The sequence below is a fragment of the Manis pentadactyla genome, chromosome 2 (genome assembly GCF_030020395.1).
Source record: "Manis pentadactyla isolate mManPen7 chromosome 2, mManPen7.hap1, whole genome shotgun sequence".
Lineage (NCBI taxonomy): Eukaryota > Metazoa > Chordata > Mammalia > Pholidota > Manidae > Manis > Manis pentadactyla.
In genome coordinates this window covers 213,671,503-213,689,486 of record NC_080020.1, presented here as the reverse complement: position 1 = coordinate 213,689,486, position 17,984 = coordinate 213,671,503, and the positions used below count along the sequence as shown (strand labels likewise).

Below are 17,984 nucleotides of genomic sequence, written 5' to 3'. Positions count from 1 at the left end.
CCGTCCGGCATTTGCCCCCCTCTGTGTAGAGCATGCGTTTCCACGAGGACTGGAAGGTCATCACAGTGCTGATCGGAGGCAGTGATTTGTGTGACTTCTGCACGGACTCGGTAATGCGGGCGGGCCAGGCTTACTCACTGTTCCCGGCTTTGACCTTTAGGCCTTGGAGATCTCTGAGCACAGTCCCTAGAACCAATCCTAGGATTTTCCAACAATGCCTCGTGTGTGTGTGTGTGTGTGTGTGTGTGTGTGTGTGTGTGTGTGTGTGTACACGTGCTTCTTACCCTGCGGCCCTCAAGCTTCTGGCTCTACCTCCACGTCCCAGGTGTGAGGGAGCAGGTATATGTTGTCCCTACTCCCCTCTCTTACAATTCCTGAGAATCCAGAAAAAGAAACTAAACCCAAGCAGCTGGAAGAAGGACTCAAAGGTTCGAGTCTTCTGACTGGCCCGTCTTTAACAACAGGGTAGTCAATTGTCAACTCAGATTCCGACAGGATAAGCTGGTCCCACAGGAGGCCAGAGAGGAGAACAAGTCTTTGGGGTGAGCCAGGGTGGGGGCCTGCAACTGCCCCACTGCCCTCTCCCTCTAACCACCTCCTTGTCCCCCTCCCGTCTCTTCCCAGAATCTGTATTCTGCTGCCAACTTCTTTGACCGTCTCCGCAATGCCTTGGACATCCTGCATAGAGAGGTTGGTGGGGGTGGGGGCACTCCCTCAAGCTGGACACAGCTCAAGCATGGTGGGGGGAACGGTGGGTGGGGGAACGAAGGTAAAGTGCCCCCTCCCCTGAAGGGGACAGCCGAGGGCATGGGCTCCTTCTCTTCCCCGAGTTTGGGGCCTACCCCCATGGAAGCCTCATTCCCTTTGGGTTGCCCAGAAGGATCCCAGACTTGAAGAAGAGAAGGCAGTGTGCACTCATTGCCCCCCCACCCCCACCTGGGGCACTCCCTGGTGGCAGATGAGTGCTCCCAGGCTGGGCACTGACTCTGAGCCAAAGGGTGTGTCTAGAGCGACCGTCTCTGGTCCTGTGCCCAGCAATGTGTTCTCTCCCTGCCCTGGCACGGGCGGGCCACCCTGGCTGCCTGGAAGGGAGCTCTCTGGTCACCAGTTGCCTCCCTGGTGGCTGAGACCCCAGGGCTGCCCCATGGTGTCCAGGTTGGGCTTAAAGGAAATGATTGGGAGATAACATCCTGCTAAGTAGGGCAGCTATCTCACCAGATCTAAAGCTCCCTAACTAAAGGCTAAATGGAACAGAACACCCAGCATGTAGACACAGGCCTGCCATGCTGTCCCACTCCAGGAGGCACCGCGTGGGCAGCATGGCCCGTAGGGTCCTGTGGTGGTAGCCCTGTGTAGGCGCCTCCCCAGATCTCCACTCAGAGCCAGCTGAGCTGGAGTTCCACAGGGATCCTACGGCTGATCCCCACTTCTCAGGACCCTCAGGCAGCTCGAGGGAGATGCCCTCTGGGGCCCGTCTCTCATCTCCAGCCTTGCCTTCAGGTCCCCAGAGCCCTGGTCAATCTCGTGGACTTCATGAACCCCAGCATAATGCGGCAGGTGTTCCTGGGGAACCCAGACAAGTGCCCGGTGCAGCAGGCCAGGTAGGCAGGGGCCAGCTACCCCAGCAGGAGGCGCACTCACCCCTGGTCTGGCTCACGCAGCTGTGACTCCTGTGTCTCTTGTCACAAATCTATAAAGGGGGTGTGTGCCAGGATCACCGCCTGCTGGGAAATTGGAGCCATGCCCTCCCTTACCCAACTCCAGGGCACCAGCAGGGACCTCTGTGATATGGGAGAGTCCTAGGGGGAGAGATCAGGGTGGGGACAAAGGCCGGGGTTTGAGAGACAGTGTAGCCCAGCCTGTGAGAAGGGGCAACACGTAGGGATGTATACATACATGGCCAAACTGAAACAAAATATGAAGTGACCCACATGATTCAGTTCACTTTATGGGAAGAAGCAAATTAGGGAGGGACACAAGGGAACTTCAGATTGGGAGTATTTTGTTTCTTAACCAAACACTAGATGACAGTTACTCGGGTATGTGTTTTATTATTCTTCATACCATATATATATACATTTATTTATTTAACAAACACTTGTACAAACTTACTTTACACTCGGCACTGTTCTGAGTGCTTTAGGGATGACATCTTTTATATCTTTATGTATATTTTATGGGCATGAAATAATTCATAATAGAAGGGGACAGTAGGATACCAGTGTGAGGTGTGTGGGGGCATGAGCATCAGAGGCCCCCAAACACCAGCTCCAATATCAGAGGTTGCATTTTTATTTTATTTTTAAAATGTAAACATTGAATTTTCATTGCCTACATTCATTTGTTCATCACAAGTGCTGCAGGCCCAGCGCTGGCAGCCCAGTGCTTGTACTCCGTTAACATGAAAGGGTGTGCTTGGGACTTGAGTCCTGGGCAGGCCTGCAACCCGCCCCTCACCATGTGTGTCAGAGCCTCGTGTCACGTGCTCCGGAACCAGGGCCACCCTATGCAGCAGAGCCTTGGCTCCGGCCCTCACGCCGACTTCTCTCTGCACAGCGCTCTGTGTAACTGTGTCCTGACCCCTCGGGACAGCTCCCAAGAGCTGGCCAGGTTGGAGGCCATCACCCAAGCCTACCAGGTGAGACCAGGAAAAGCACCCTTCTATGTTCTGTCCCCCGACTCAGTCAACACAGCAGTGCAGAGTGCCCTAGGGAGGCACACAGGAAGGAGGAGCTGTTCAGGGTTAGAGGGCTGGCACCACCACCTGGGCCCCTGCCTCTGCCCACTTCTGAAGTGCCTCCAGCACCCCGGGTAGAGTCATCCCAACGGAATCCAGGTGGCAAACCCTCATGGGCCAGCTGCGCCTGCTGGCTCACCACCAACTCTTGGCCTGAAGAGGCAGTAGCCCCGGGTGCCCCATGCCCACCCTCGTTGCTCCCTGCAGGCCAGCTGCCCCCATCCTCAACACAGGCCACAAGTACAGAGATTGTAGGTCCTGACCTCGGGGGCCCTCTGGGGACTCTTCCCAGGGTTTTATTCCTTGTGGGACTTCCTCCCTGGCCCTTCAGAGCTTGTAGTTCACTTACAGCAAAACAAAAAGGTAGACTTCAACCTGTTTCCCATTATCTGGAAAGAGATTTGCAGTCAAGTGCCTCTGTGTCCTCAAGGGAAGAACTGAGCTGGCTTCTTGGCTAGAGAGCTGAGGGAGCGGAGGCTGCCTGCCACCCGCACCCTGCGCCCTCTGGGCTCTCAGGCCACCCGGGGCCTCGTGCTGAAGGTGCCCCTGCGTGTGTCCCCAGAGCATCATGCGTGAGCTGGTGGAGTCGGGCCGCTACGACACGCGGGAAGACTTCTCGGTGGTGCTACAGCCATTCTTCCACAATGTCCAGCTGCCCATCCTGCCGGTACGCTCCCTGCCCTCCCTGGTGACCCTAGAAGAGAGACGAAATTCAAGACAGAGATGCCAAGTGCTCCCAGGGAGTGTGAATAAAATGGGAAAGACGCAGGAAGCTCTCCCGGGGCCGAGGTGGTGGGTGCGGCCTCCTTGAACATCTGAGCTGCATTCCCAGAGGCTGCCTGGTGTGGAGTGTCCTCAGTACTACTGCCAGCAGCTCCTTTTCATGGAACTAGGCCTACTGTGTGTCAGGCATTGTGCTTGCCACACATAAAATCTTCACACACTGCCTTTTGAGGTGTTTTATCACCCCATATACCAGTGGCTCAGAGATAAGAGTTGCCTTCTTAAAATCATATAGGAAATAAGGGACAGAGAGGCAAGATTTTAACGTGCCCAACTCCAGATTATTCACTTTCTGCCACACCCACAACACTGCAGCAATAAGAGAGGGTGCTGGGTATCTGTTTCCACCCCGACACTTCTGTCTGAGCAGAAGGACACTGTGAGTGGACCAGGGTGGCCACTTGGTTCTGTTCCCTGGGCCTCCATCCTAAGCACCTCACTTAATTGGAGGGAAGCTGGGAAAGGCTTTGAGCACACCCCTCCCCCAGTGCCTTAAGAGAGGGGAGATGGCACACTGGCCTGCTATTGGCTTTGCCCAGGCCTTGGCCCCTTTCTCGTCACCAAGACCACTGGGCCCAGTTGGCCAAGGGCTTTTCCCAGCTGGCCGGCCAAGACTTCCCCAGGGACTAGGATCTCATTGCCTCAACCATGGCATGGGCTAGGGCATTGCACAACTGGGCCTAAAAATAGATATGGCACTTTTTTGGTTAAATAAGGGGAATTGTGGGGCCAGAAAGGAGGGCTTAGGGTTACCCAAGGCTATTGATTGGTGGCATTGCTTTGATCTCCCAGGGGTCAGGCCAATCAGCTGTGGCTCCCTTTCCTCCCTCTGCACTAAGAGGATCTGGAGGAAGTATATTTTTCTCTTTCAGGACGGGCACCTGGATATGACCTTCTTTGCCCCAGACTGCATCCACCCAAGTCAGAAATCCCACTCCCAGCTCTCCAGAGCCCTTTGGGCCAATATGGTAAAATAACTGGGATGCCCCTGGTCCTCTGAGGTTCTAGTCTACATCAAAGCCCCAGTACCTATAGAATGGAGCTTGTTCTTGGCTTCACTTTACAAGCAAGGTATAGAGGAACAGTGACTGGCACAACTGTAGAAGTCTGTAGAATTGAAACTATGGAGTCCTTAAGATTCCAGAATCAACTACACTCTCTCCTATGTGCTTTGAACCCTGATGAGGAGCTCTGCATGAATGCAAGGCAGAACCCTCACATTTACTCAGCATTTGTATGTGCCAGCATGGAATGTGCTAGGCAGTCTGAGCTTCCCAACATCCCTGCAGGAGAAGCATTATGAGTCCATGAGGAAGCTGAATCCTAGAGAAACTAAGAGACTTGCCCAATATCCCACAGCCAGCAACTGGCAGAGCGGGAAGCAGGGAGTGGAAGCCACCCCCCTGAAATCATGCTCTGAGCTTCCCCACTGCGGGATGCTGCCTGGGGCTGTTCACTTCAAAGGAAATTCTGACACCTCTGTCTCTCTTTTCTTCCCCAATCAGCTTGAACCACTAGGAAGGAAAACGGATACCCTGAACCTGAGGGCAGATATCCCCCTCTCCTGCCCCACTCCGGTAAGAAGGGAGGGCCTGCTTTGTTCCTCCCCAGAAGCCAGAGCTCAGACCTTCCACCCTCATGCTTTGCCACAGACTCCTTGCTGCCCATCCTGCCCCTCGCCCAGGAGTGGAAGGATTTGGGAGGCTGGAAGGATATCAGGGAGAATGGAGAGGGGGATGGAGGGCTCAGTAGCCCTTATCTCTTTGGGAGTAGGAGAAGCAAGGGGAGAGGACCAGGGTGAGAGAGAGGTGGGTTCTTGAAAAGAGGAGTCAAGAAGCCAGAAAGAGGGTGGGAAGGCTTATTTTAGCCACAGCACTAGGAGTGAATGGGAAAATCAGACTGCAGGCTGGAGGCCTAGCGAGAAGCCAGCCAGGCTCAGAAGCTGTGCTTAGTGGTCCTGGGGCCGGGACTGGAATTTCCAGCAGGGATAGGGTCAAAGAGGAGCGTGGTGCTGGAGCAAGCCTGGGAGCTGTGCGGGGGAGGGACCAGTAGGACTGGCCTTGCAGTAACTGGGGCGAGGACTCAGCTTGGGGCTCCTTTTAAGGAGGAAAATGTAAGTGGTTGTTAAACTTGATTTCAGGCCTAGGGTGGGGGCAGGTCCACGCTCCTGATGCTTTCTGCTCCCTTTTCAAGGCCCTATCTAATGTTTTTTTGACCTAATAAGGCTGAGGCCAGAGGTCCCTCAGGAGCAGTAAAAGCGAAAGGACCTGACCCAATCTGGGAGGCTGGGTTTCCCCGGTTGGGCTGCATCACCCTCTCCCAGCCCCCTGGCTGAGCTGGAATAGACCTGAAGCTCCCCCATGTGTCTGCCAGGGCTCCAGAGGGAGCGGGCGCCCTGCCTAGACCCACGCTCCCTGTCTGCCGCCTCCCCCGCCTCAGTCTCGGGCACAGGCTCAGCCTTATGCACCCTCAGCCTCAGCAGGAGAGCAAGAGTGGTGGAAGGGCTAGGGAAGTGTGGCACTGACAGCGGAGGGCTCAGTTGCTGGGTCCAGTGCTTGGAGCAAAGGTAATAGTCAAATGACGTAACACCCAGTACGACATGGATGCCTCCAGGCCAAATGGTCAGATGCAGGCTTCTGGACAGGGGCGAGGGCTTCCAGGATGGTGACTGTGCCGTGCGTCAACTGTTAAATTGCTAGATCTTGATCATGTCCAGGGGTTTCTAGGGGAGAGGCCAGGCGATCTGGGTAGTGGGGGCATTTGGGGACTCAGAACAGGGGATGTAAATCATACTGGAGGTAAGAATTTCAATATTTTAAGAGCCCACATGGCCAAACTGAACATCAGCAACAGAAAACTTTCCCCAATCTGCCAGTTGCCCTTCCTTCAGGAGTAAAAGTAACAACCCCATTCCAGGACACCACCATTTGCTCTTCCTCCTCCCACTTAAGTACCAGGTTGGAGCCTAGGCACTGGTCAGGGAGAGAGCCCTGTCACCATGGGCCTCAAGGCGACCTGTGCTGCCCTCTGCTCCAGACCAGACACGGAGCCCGAGAAGAGCACCACTCCACCCAGCATCCCAAGGCACAGTACACTCTGCTCCTCCTTCTGGACAGAGCCAGTCTGAGCCACTCACTGGTGAGCAGAGGAGAGCTGATCCTAGAAGCCCAGCCTGGGAGAGTGGTTGCTAGGCAACCCCAGAACCCATTCCAAAGGATCCGTCTGTTGGCCAGCCCAGCCTCACGGCGCCAGGCAACGTAGCATTCTGCATTCCTCAGGTCCCATCTGCTCCCTCCTGTGTACCTGGGAGCTATAAGCCCACCAGCACCTCAGTGTGAGCTGACAGGGCCCAGGCAGCACATGTTTCCATCCTAGTTATGTTAAACATAGATGCAGCAGGCAGGACCCGGTGGGGAGCAGGAGCCTAGATGGATGTGAGCACTGGGGACCTTCTCAGTTTCCTCCCGTCTCTGTCCCCACCCCAGTCAACTGCAAGTGCATTCTGCCCAGCCAGAGTGGGCACTTCACAGCACTCCATGGATTTCTGTTAGGGTTTCAGGTCGAGAGACTTTACAGCCAACTTCCGATTAGCCATTCTCTGGACATAACTGCTGGCCCGGCTGGCTTCGTGGCCTCTGAGCCCACTCCTTCCCTAACCCAGGGCGTCTGACCATGGCTCCTCCTCAGGCTTTTAAGAAACCAGCTGAAAGCCCAGCACCATCCCTTCCAGCTCTTAGTCTTCTTGCCCTTTCTGGGCATTTGCCAGTTAACTACCTCCTCCATGGAAGGCCTCCCGTCCTGTGCCTCCAGCTGTAAAACCACCTTGCTTGATGTGTTTTCTAGTTGCTGCCCCTTCTTGTCTCTTTTAAGGACCCTCCTTTCTTCTCCCAGCCTTGAAAATGTGGACATTGTCCAACTTTCCTGTCTCAGCCCCAATTCTCTTTCTCCCTCTCTACAGCCCCTTGCTCTGAGATTTGTCCATTTTCAGGGCTTCCTGTTAGATTTCTGTACCAGGGGCTCCCCGCTCTGGTGTTCATTTGTTCTTTACAAATGCTGTATTTCTATAAACTCTTTTCCTGCCCTCTATGTCCACCTCCTGAGATGCATCCCGCCTGGGATGCCCTATGTAATGTAAGGTCACCCACAGGGCTGCTTAAATTGGATAATCAGGGTGTCAACAAAGCCGGGGAATGAGAGAGAGAGAGAAAAAAACTGAAATGATTTCAAGTGATGTGCCATCCAGTAGTTTATTGTGAGAAAAAGCAGCAGTTTGTCGGTCCCTCATACTTCACTGTTCAGTGGTTTTCCGTTTGGAATCACATGTGGATGCTGTTCTCATTTGAATGCTTTGGACTTCCAAATTTCCTAATCCCACCCTGATCTCACATTACCTCGACCTCAACATTCATTCAAAGATAATTTTTGTGTAAGGAATGTCAAAAAGGAGCTAAATATTTGTCTTCCCAAACTCTCTGAGCTGGAGGATTTCCCTGTGTCAAAGTTATGTGGTTTCACAGTTCTGCAGGCGTGACACCTGAGGTGCCCCATCTGCTGGGACTCTTCCTGGTGTCCCTCCCGACTGCCTGCCCTTTCTGTTCTGATTGCTCCTCCATCCCCGTTCAGATCCCATCATTTGGTGTGTTAAAGGTTATCTGGTCCTACCTACCCATCATAAAACACTATATAATCTCGGGATCTCAGCAGGGAAGGCCGTGGGGTCTCTCTGCTGTGATCTCTCATGTAACTGAATCACTACCACTTCCCCGCCGAGGCATCCCCCCAGCCTCCACTTAAACTCCCACACTCTCAAGGCCATGCTTTTTGCACCGCCAGGTAGCTCCCCATTAACAGGTTGTAAAGTCAGCCTCTTCGGTCATGAACCAGCCTGTGTTGCACGGGGCGGAGAATGTCAGTGGACATTCCATGTAGTCCTGGTATGTCCTCCTACCACCACCTCCCTCCCATGAGTCTTCTCAGGTCGCTCAACCATTTACTGCAGGTGAGCCTTCGGAGTCCTGTCTCACGCAGTAGGTACACATGTCCCTCTTCAGGTTGGTGCCCAGGTCCAACTGTACACTCCAGTTTGTCCACGCAGCAGGAAACCACCAATTCTTCACTATGGAACTTTATGCCTAGTAACACAGCCAAGATTTTCCTGGAGCCACTGACTCATGTTGCTAATACACCCGGTGGCTGTCAGGCTCTGACCCCCAGGCAGGCCACACCGTCTTTGCGCAGCTATAACTGGTAGAACATTTCCTTGTGCTGGCATTCAATCGGCTTCACTTTCTACTTATCAGTGTTACAAACCCAGCCAAGAGAGCCAGCAGACTAAATGGAATCCCTCTTCCAAGTAATCTGCTCAACTCAAGGCCTTTAAAACGCTCTGACTCATGCATGCTCTGTGCAGTCGATGGTCAATAAAACAAGCCCGGGCACCCCAGGCCGCCTATCTGCCTCTGCCTTAGACCTGTTTTCATTATCCCTGCTCTGGCCTCACTCCCCACCACATTCCAGTGTCTCCCTGACCTCTAACCCTTTTGATTCAGTCTCCCCTCTTTGGCCCCTTCCCTAATCCTTGGATTATATGACCAAATAGACACTCCTAGAAGGGCAGGGGAAGTCTTTGCCCCTTAGTTCTTCCTGTCCTGGACATTCTGGGACTGGCTCCAGGCCCCAGCCCCTGTGCCCAGTCAGGGCTCCCTTGAAGTGGGGGAGAATGATATTAGCAGCACCCCCTCCACTGAGTCTAGTCCTTAAGGACCACACCCCCAGATCTTGCACCCATCACTGCGCTTACCAGACACACCGTCCTTGAATGCTCTCTGCCTGACTGGGTTGTAAACCTCTTTGTGTCCTCCCCTCATTCAAGCCCCTAGAACAGTGCTCTGAACACATGGGCGCTCAACAAACATGGGCCAGTTATTTATAGAATGCTCCCAGATTGCCCTTGTCTGAAGCTGAATGCTCTGGGGATGCTAAATAACATCAGCCAGAGAAAAGCCTAGATAGCCATGGCAACATGCCATTGCGAGGCCTCTTTGGCCTCATGCTGCTGCAGACCGCCCAGGGCACACTTCCTCCCCTAGGCCTGAGCGCTCCCCTGGCCCATGTTTCAGTTCGAATGCCAGGACTCAGAAGGAAGAAGAAACATGTGTAGTGTCCCAGGGAGCCAGGATCTGTGCCCAGGCTGGGAGTTTTGCACTTGTAGACTTTGTCCTCCAAGGGGACTGCAGAGAACCTCCCTGCCTCTTCCTCTCCATCTGACCAACAGGTTTTTCACTGGTCTGGTTCCAGTGTAAGAACTGGAACCAGGAAGGTCAGGTCAGACCAGGTCCCAGTCCTGCACTACTGGTCTTTACCTGGAATGGGTCCCTGGGCCTCAGTTGCTCTTTATCTATAAAATCCGGTTTTCGGGGTTGCAAACCCAAGTGTAATGCCAGGCAGGAACACAACTGTGTGAATGGGATCGGGTCTGAGACAAAAGGAAGCACAGGGACAGAATGGGAGAGGGCGCACCCCAGTGGAAGCATTAAGGCTTCCTCCCCGCACTCCTCCTAACGCCATTCAGGCCAGAATAAACCAGATCAAAACCAAATGTCTCCTGAGTGTGTCCAGCCCAAGGACGGTCCCTGTCCAACCCCTGGAATGACCTCCAGTGACCCCTTCTCCACATTCTGGGCTTTCCTTGTTATTTCAGGCCATGGCCTGTCTACTCTACTGAGCATTCTGGTGATGGTGTTGACAGCCCTGGGCCATTGGTTATTTCCTGTTCTCTGCCTTGTTAACTTGTTCTCAGCTCACAGCCATTTTTACACTTTCTCATTACCTTGCTTTTCCCATTTCTCCTTTGCCTACTCCCTTCTTCCTTCCTTGGCTGACCAGCACCCGTAATGAGAAGACTTGGCTTCTTGGCTGGGCTTTGTGAATACTGATGGGGAAACAGATAGGCAGGTAGGGAATGAAATGCTGTTTCAGAAGAAAAAACATGACTAAAATATATGAAGTTGATCTGAAGGGGCTAAGATCTATATTTCAAGAGAGGCAAATAGATGATAGATAGGTAGGTAGATAGATAGATAGATAGATAGATAGATAGATAGATAGATAGATAGATAGATAGATAGATAGATGAGAGAGAGAGAGAGAGAGAGAGAGAGAGAGAGAGAGAGAGAGAGAGAGGTAATCATAATACTTTTTGGAAAAGAAAAAAAATGCTGTGATGTGAATCTCCTGTCAGAGAAATTACATAGGGAAGAAAACAGATCATTCTGAGAATTAGGGATATGTTCAATAGCTAGAGTGAAAACAAAAGCATAGAAACCTGATAGAAGTCTTTTTAAGCTTTTCCATTGTGTTTAACAAAAGCTTGTAGGGAATTAATTAAATTATGCTTATACAGTTCTATTTAAATCTGGAAAAATCATGTTAATAAATCTAGAGGGTAGGATCATTTTGATCTTTCCTAGGTAGTCTTCAATGCCGTCAGTTAACCTCTCCCTGTGGCTTCTTTTCTCTTAGAATGAGCCCTTCCTGAGAACGCCCGGGAACAGTAACTACACTTACTCCACCAAACCAGCCATTGAGGTAATCCCTTATGCACGTCTGCCTCCCTCAGGGACAAGCCATTTCCACCCGCCAATGACTTGGGGTGTGGTGCAGGATTCAGTGTTGGCTTAAGCCAAGATGTACCTTTCTGACATACTGGAAATTGCAAAGGTAAAAAAAGGCTCCTGAACCACAAAGTCCCAGGATGGCCCTAACATGTTCTCAAGTGCTTACCTGACGTCAGCAGCCAACTAGAGGAAGTGCTTGTGGATCAGTTTTCTTTGACCTTTGCACAGACATCATTTCTGATTAAGCAGCTCAGCCTTTTAAGACAGAATGAGGGGGAGGCAGTGGGTATGATGCACCATCACTTCCTGGAAGGTGGAAGCTGCATGAAAAGAACCTCCATTCCAAGGGCCTGGCCCAACAGGAAGCTGACGCACATCCAAGTGGGTTCCGCAGGGCTTATTTGGTTCAAGACCATTATTCTAGCTCTGAGGAACCCAAAGGATTCTGTCTGTGGCTTTAGGGACTGCTACTCCAAACATGGCCTGGAGGACCCTAGACAACACCAGGCCTTGCAGGACAGGCCTGATCCAGATCGGGTCTGTTGCCAAGAGGATGGGGGCTCCACTGCCAATTTCAGTTGAGCACCTATAGTACATCTGTTCTCATATCACTGATGGCATGGTAGGGACCAGAGGGAATTCCGAGAAGTGTCAAACATGGTCCTGCCCTTAGGGAATTAGGGGTCGTTCCACACCGAGTATCTACTAAGTGCTGGGCACTGTTCCAGGGAGATAGAGCAGTAGGCCAGACAGGTGGGTCCCACCCTTTATGGAATTTACAGTCTACTAGAGCAGCTAACACAGTCATTTCAAATAGTGATGACTGCTCTGAGGAAGGTGAGGCAAGACTGCATGATGGGGCAGGGGAGGGGAGCAAGTTCTGACAAGTGTGCAGGCCAGGCCTCTCTGACGAGGGGAGTTGTGAGCTGGGACACACATGATGGAAAGATGCCAGCTATCTGGAGAACCAGAGCCAAGTCCCCAGCAGGACCAGGGAGCACAAAGTCTCAGGAGTGGGGCTGAGTTGGGTGTATTTGAGGAAGAGAAAGGAGGTCAGAGTGGCTATGGGCATGTGGATGAGGTGGAGAGTAGGGTGATGAGATCAGGAGGGTGATCAGGGCCAGATCATGTAGAATCTGAATCCCTGAGTAAGGAGGTTGGACTTCAGGTGGAGATATGTAGAAGCCATTTGGATGTTCCAGGAGAGGGTGACGTAACCTGGTTTACTTTTTTAAAAGATCTCTCTCATTAGTGGGAAAAGGGGAGCAACAGGGCTGATTGAGGGAAGACCTTTTATAAGCCAATTAAAGCACTGAGATTAACCTATGTGAAATTATTGAAGAACTGTCAGATGCTAAGCTCTGGGGTGCAAGCCATGACAGGGGCGTGGCTGGGGTAATGCCATGGTCCAGCCTCTCTGGGTTCTCCCAGGCCCACATTAGCCCAACAGAGGCTTGTTCCAGGCAAACCATGGACCAAACCCACTGTAATTGAAATGTCAGCTGTGTTTTGCTAATTGGGCATTCATTCATTCAGTCGTTTATTATTTACTTAGTGGATGCCTAAATGGGGCAGGCACTGCAGAAAGTGCTGGGTATAAAATAGTGAGCAAAGTCTGGACCTGCCCTCTTGGATCTTAGAGTCTCATGTTTCTTTGCATCTGCTGATGAAAGAGTTAAAAACCCAGGCCTAGAAGGTGGTGGTGTTTTCTTTTTAACTCCTTGTTGTTTAAAGTAGCCCCAGCCGGGCAACATCAACCTGGGAACTTGTTAGAATTGCACCGCCCATCCTGCCGCATCAGAATCTGATTTGACAAGACTCCCTTGGGGTTAGGTGCTCTGCTGTAGGGTGCAGTACATGTTCTTCCCCTGTGGCAGAGGAGCACGCTCAGATGCTACTGGTGTCTCTTAATCTACATGGAAGGTGCTTGTTTCTGGCTCATCAGCTATTTGAGATATTTTTTAAAGGGCACACAGCTATAGATCTTTTTTCTAAATTGCATTTTCCCCAGATATTTGTCATCTGCACATAAGCATGTTCTTGATTTCAGTAGAACTTCCACACAGAAGAATGAATCCATCAGCGTGATAAAATAAGCAATCCCTTGGGATAAACTAAAGTACAACAGATTAAGCAAACAATATTTAAAAGAAGTTTCATTTTTGCTCCCTCATGAGAAGAATGGTTTAACAAAGCTTGTCTTCATCATTATCTAACCAAATAGAAGAGATGAGCTTCCAAAGCTTCTGGCAATCACACTCCCCATGAACCAGTCAACTAGTCAATGCCTATTTGTGGATCTCTACTATACGCTCAGCCTTAGGCTTGTCCCTTAGGCCCTCCTGGGGACATGCAAGTGTTTGGGACTCTGGGGAAGAGACTCTGTTTCTCCCCCAGCTTGCTGATACTTGTCATTTCTGTGGCCTCTCCTTCTCACCCCATCCCTTCCTCCAGCACCTGAAAATGCATCTGTATTCCAGAGACAAGAGCATCTAACTAAAGATATCCAGGCTATAGGCATTAATTTGTACACATACAAGGAGTTGGTTGGCTATTAAGTTAAATATGCAAAAAGTTATATACATGTATATAAAAGATATGCAGAAACCAGGAACTTTGCAACTGTAAAAACCTCATATTATTTTCTAAAAATATTCCAACAAACTATTGTTTCAATCCTATCCTTGTAATAGCGTCCATTAGCTTAATGTTAACGACACCAATGTGTTATCTCCTATTAGGCATCCAAATGTCTGTTCCTTTGGGAGACCACTTGTAGCATGATTTCCGTTTTTTCCCTGCTTTGATATGACTGCTGGCTCCATTTACGAATGTAGATAAGTTGAGATGGGAAAGACTGTGTGTGTAGGTGTGTGCCCACGCATTCTGTGTTCTGTGCACAGATGTAGACAGACACCCGTTGTCTCCTCTCTAATTTTCCTCTCAGTCCATCTGCAGCTAACAGTTCTTACCCTCACACAATCCCGTACAGTATCATAGTTCCAGCTTCCAGCAAAGATTCCTTGGCTAGTTCTTCTGGGCTGAAGCTATCCTGCCTGCACAATGAGTGTTGGACAGTGTGTCTTTTCTCCTGTGGGTTTAGAACTGGGGCAGTGACTTCCTGTGTATGGAGTGGAATCCGTCCAGCAGTGTCCCCACCTCAGGTGAGTGAAAACCTCATTGCGCCCTTCCATTAAGGGCCTTGCTAAGTGCCAGGTTGCTGGGAGACCCTACGAGCACCCCTAGGAGCCTTGAGCAGGCCTTGCTGATTCCCGTACAGTACAGACCTAGATCCTGGGCAGCCCACAAAAAGCTGGCCTGAAACCACAAATTACACTTCTCATCTCCACTTAGTCCCAGGGGCAGCTGCTCAGGCCTCCCTTCCCTGTAAAGGAGGTACAGTCAGGAACTGGGGGCCTATCTGCCCATGACCCCTGCAGCTGGGAAGTTCCCAAACCATTCCAGCATGAATTGGGCTCCTCGCAGGCTGGACAGTAGGCATCAGGCCCATTACCTTCAGTGCCTCGGTTGCTCTGAACAGTTGGAAGAGGCAAATTGCTAGAGCCTTAGGCTGGAAATAAGTGTAATGGGGACCTGTGGGTCCAGAGCAGAATCTCAGTCTCCTGGTCAAGTTTATACTTAAAAAGGAAGATCTCCTCCTGACCACCCATCTTTCTCCTGTCTCCCCTAGTCCATAAGCTCCGACCAGCAGACATTAAAGTGGTGGCCGCCCTGGGTGACTCGTTGACCGTGAGTACTGAGCTAAGCCAGGCATGGGTACCTAAGAGCCCAGCCAAGCCCTGTACAGAACCAATGCTTCCTCCACCTTGGCTCTGCCTTCAGCATGTAGCTGACATGCCTGAGAACCGCCCTGTGCCGGGCACTGAAATGCAGCCAGGCAGCCAAAAAATGTCACCCAGCAATCTAGAGTGCCCTGCTCTCTGCCCTGCACAGCCCCCTTCAACCCCCTCCCCTCCCCCCATGCCAGGCAGAAGCCATCCATGCCCCCTCACCCACCATCCTCATGCATTTCATCTGTGTGCTGCAGTACCCGTCCAAGTCTGCCTGCCTTTATCGGGGAACTCCTTTCCATCTACCCAGACTCACAGAGTGCTGGGTCTTCCCACACACTGCCCAGAGCCCCACCCCATTTAAAGATGTGATTCTGGGGGCAGAAGGAGCCCAGTTCCTGCACCGAGCACACTTTCACTGAATGAATTGTACGTGTCCGCTTGTTAGCTGTTGCTGTGTACTAGGCACTCTTCTCACAGTTCTGAGAGGCAGTTGTGATCCGCAAGAAACTTGTCCAGCTGGGAAAACAAGAAACTTATACAGAAGGAGATACATAATCATATAGGTGACATGTAGGACTTTTAAAGTAGAGATTTCATTTCTGTAGAAACAAATTCTCCACATGTGTGAATGTGTTTTAATTTTGGTAAGAACACAGAAAGCAGTGGAAGGATATACACCTGCTCTTAACCAGTAATTACCCTGGTGGTGTGTAAATGTGGGCAAGGGGCAAGGAGAGGATGCACAACCTATGGCAGGGGGCAAGATGATCAAAGCATGGGTAGATTACTAAGTTTTTCCAAATCTTTGTATCATTTCACTAGTTATGGTGAACATATATTACTTTTTTAAGTTCTGAAGAGGAATTTCTCTTTTTTTGTAAGATAGGCATTTAGAGAAAGCTTTCTAGAAGAGGTAGGAGCTGACAAAGGTCTTATTGAAGGAACTGGAGATTAGGGGAAGATAGCATTCCCGAAGGGATTGGCTGAGTGGGTGGCAATGGGGCAGGCTGGTCCCAGGCCTTCATGGTTCGGGTCCATTTGCTTAGATCTGCATGGACAGGAAAGGAGGGAGTGACCAAGGAAGGGAAGGAGAAACCGGACTATGTGCACTCAGAATGTTGGTGAAGGGATTTGGATTTGACCCTGCGGGTAAGGGAGACCCACTAAAAGATCAGAGATCAGGGGAGGTGTGGAAAGAGGTGTGCCAGAAGGGCACGTGGGCAGCCTGGCGAGAAGGGAAGGAACACCAGAGACTGTGGGTCAGGTAGGAGGCCAGAGTGTGGTCCATGCTGAGGAGATGAGAATCCCAGCTAGGAATGTGGCCGAGGGGCGGGAGCTGGCCAGGTGGGGAAGGAAGGATCTTGGTGCTTCCAGGACGTGGTTATCAGTTGCATGTAGAGGATTTCAGAGTCAGGACGACTCAAGAGATTAAGTGGCCTAGAGAAAAGCTGGTACTACTTGTTCTCAGAAAAGGTCACTCCAGGCCCCATGGCTACGCCAGCGAGGGGGGCCTTTTCCCACACCCCCAGCCCACACGGGCCCCGCACAGGTCTGGAGCCTTCTCCCTGCCTTTCACAGACGGCGTTGGGAGCCCATCCAGGCAAGTTCGGTGACCTACCCACATCCTGGAGGGGACTCTCCTGGAGGTGAGGATATTCTCCACTCCAAAGAGCCATGAGTGGTGTGTTTCCTGTTATCCTCCAGAGATAAGACCAGGTCCCCACGACCCAGAGCATGGACACAAGGAGACCCCTGGTGCTCACGCTAGTCCTGAGGGCAACAGGACTCGTACGCAACGGTTCTGACTTAGAGACAGGACAGCGTGTGGAGCAGCAGGCGGGGTGGGCTTTAACAAATGTGCTTTCCTTCCCCAGCATCGGAGGGGACGGCACCTTGGAGACCCACACCACACTGCCCAGTAAGTGGCAACATGGAGGAGCACCATCACTATGGCCAGGACAGCATCTCCCCGAGGCCAGGGCCTTGCCCCCGAGCGCGGGACGAGAGGGTTACCTGCAAGGAGGGAAGTCAGCCAGCCCCGAGAGGCCCAGAACCCTCCTGCCTCTCTCTGTGCCCTGACACTGCCCGGCCCTCCCCTCTCACCTGTGCTGTCTGCTTCCTCCCTCTTAAAAGACATCCTGAGGAAGTTCAACCCTTCCGTCCTTGGGTTCTCTACCGGCACACAGGAGGGCACAGCAGGCCTGAATGTAGCAGTGAAAGGTGCCAGGGCTCGGTGAGTAGATGGGGGCCTGGACAGGGAGTAGAGGACAAGGCTGAGCCATCAGAGAGGAAAACGGGAGGAGGAGAGAATGGTGCTACGGGTGCCTGGCCCCTGACGGGCAATAACAGCACTACTGCAAGTCTGAGCTGGCCCTGGCGAGGACTGCCTCATGAGCCTCATGCCCTTAGAGCTGGGTTACAGTGGGAGGACACAGAGGCCTAGGACGTTTCCTGAATGGCCCCAAGTTATCAGAGCAAGTTAGAGAAGCCAGCCCAGAGCAGGCTTCCCCGTGCACAGTGCTGTCACGGCCCCCTGGGGCCCTGGCCGAAGCACTGAGGGCAGCGGGACAGGGAGCTGAGCCGGGCGCTGTCCTGCTGCCTCCTTTGGCCTCCCTGCCCCACAGAGGCTCAGTTCAAATGTGTGGGGCACCTGCACGCGACCCTGTGGACAGCCGCCCTTCACTCTCCCCTGTGCTCCTGGGAACCTGGAGTCCCGACTCTGTAAGAGCTGTATCTTGACACTAGGGAGTTAGATGTTAGGACCCCCCTAAAACAGCAAAGCAGTTGTTTGTTTTCACTTGGATTTCTGTTGTTGACAACTGAGATAATTAAAGCTGAAATGCCTGACAGGGTTCATTGATTTTCAGCAGGGTGGGCTGGGTATTTGCTTTGTAGAAGGGCCTGCTGTGCACATCACCAGGGAAACCACACGGGCGTGACTCACTCTGCTCACAGGAGCACTCCTTCCAGGCGGGGTAAGGGGGCCCCACTCGGGCTGAGCCTCCAGAGCCACAGGAAGCCATGTCAGCTCCTCAACGTCATGAGCAGGAAGAA

The 17,984-nt window shown here is 52.0% G+C and overlaps 1 protein-coding gene across 1 annotated transcript in view; it reads left to right on the top strand.

The window, feature by feature from the left end:
* Positions 1-17,984, top strand: part of PLB1 (phospholipase B1) — a 112,832-nt gene that overhangs the window by 79,124 nt on the left and 15,724 nt on the right. Inside the window, exons 37-49 of the mRNA XM_036903586.2 lie at positions 30-110; positions 625-690; positions 1,501-1,601; positions 2,557-2,638; positions 3,300-3,404; positions 4,393-4,488; positions 5,026-5,097; positions 11,042-11,107; positions 14,240-14,300; positions 14,828-14,886; positions 16,509-16,576; positions 16,805-16,848; positions 17,064-17,163. Of these exons, the coding sequence (XP_036759481.2) occupies positions 30-110; positions 625-690; positions 1,501-1,601; positions 2,557-2,638; positions 3,300-3,404; positions 4,393-4,488; positions 5,026-5,097; positions 11,042-11,107; positions 14,240-14,300; positions 14,828-14,886; positions 16,509-16,576; positions 16,805-16,848; positions 17,064-17,163 (1,001 nt within the window). The remainder of the gene's footprint in view (positions 1-29; positions 111-624; positions 691-1,500; positions 1,602-2,556; positions 2,639-3,299; positions 3,405-4,392; positions 4,489-5,025; positions 5,098-11,041; positions 11,108-14,239; positions 14,301-14,827; positions 14,887-16,508; positions 16,577-16,804; positions 16,849-17,063; positions 17,164-17,984) is intronic.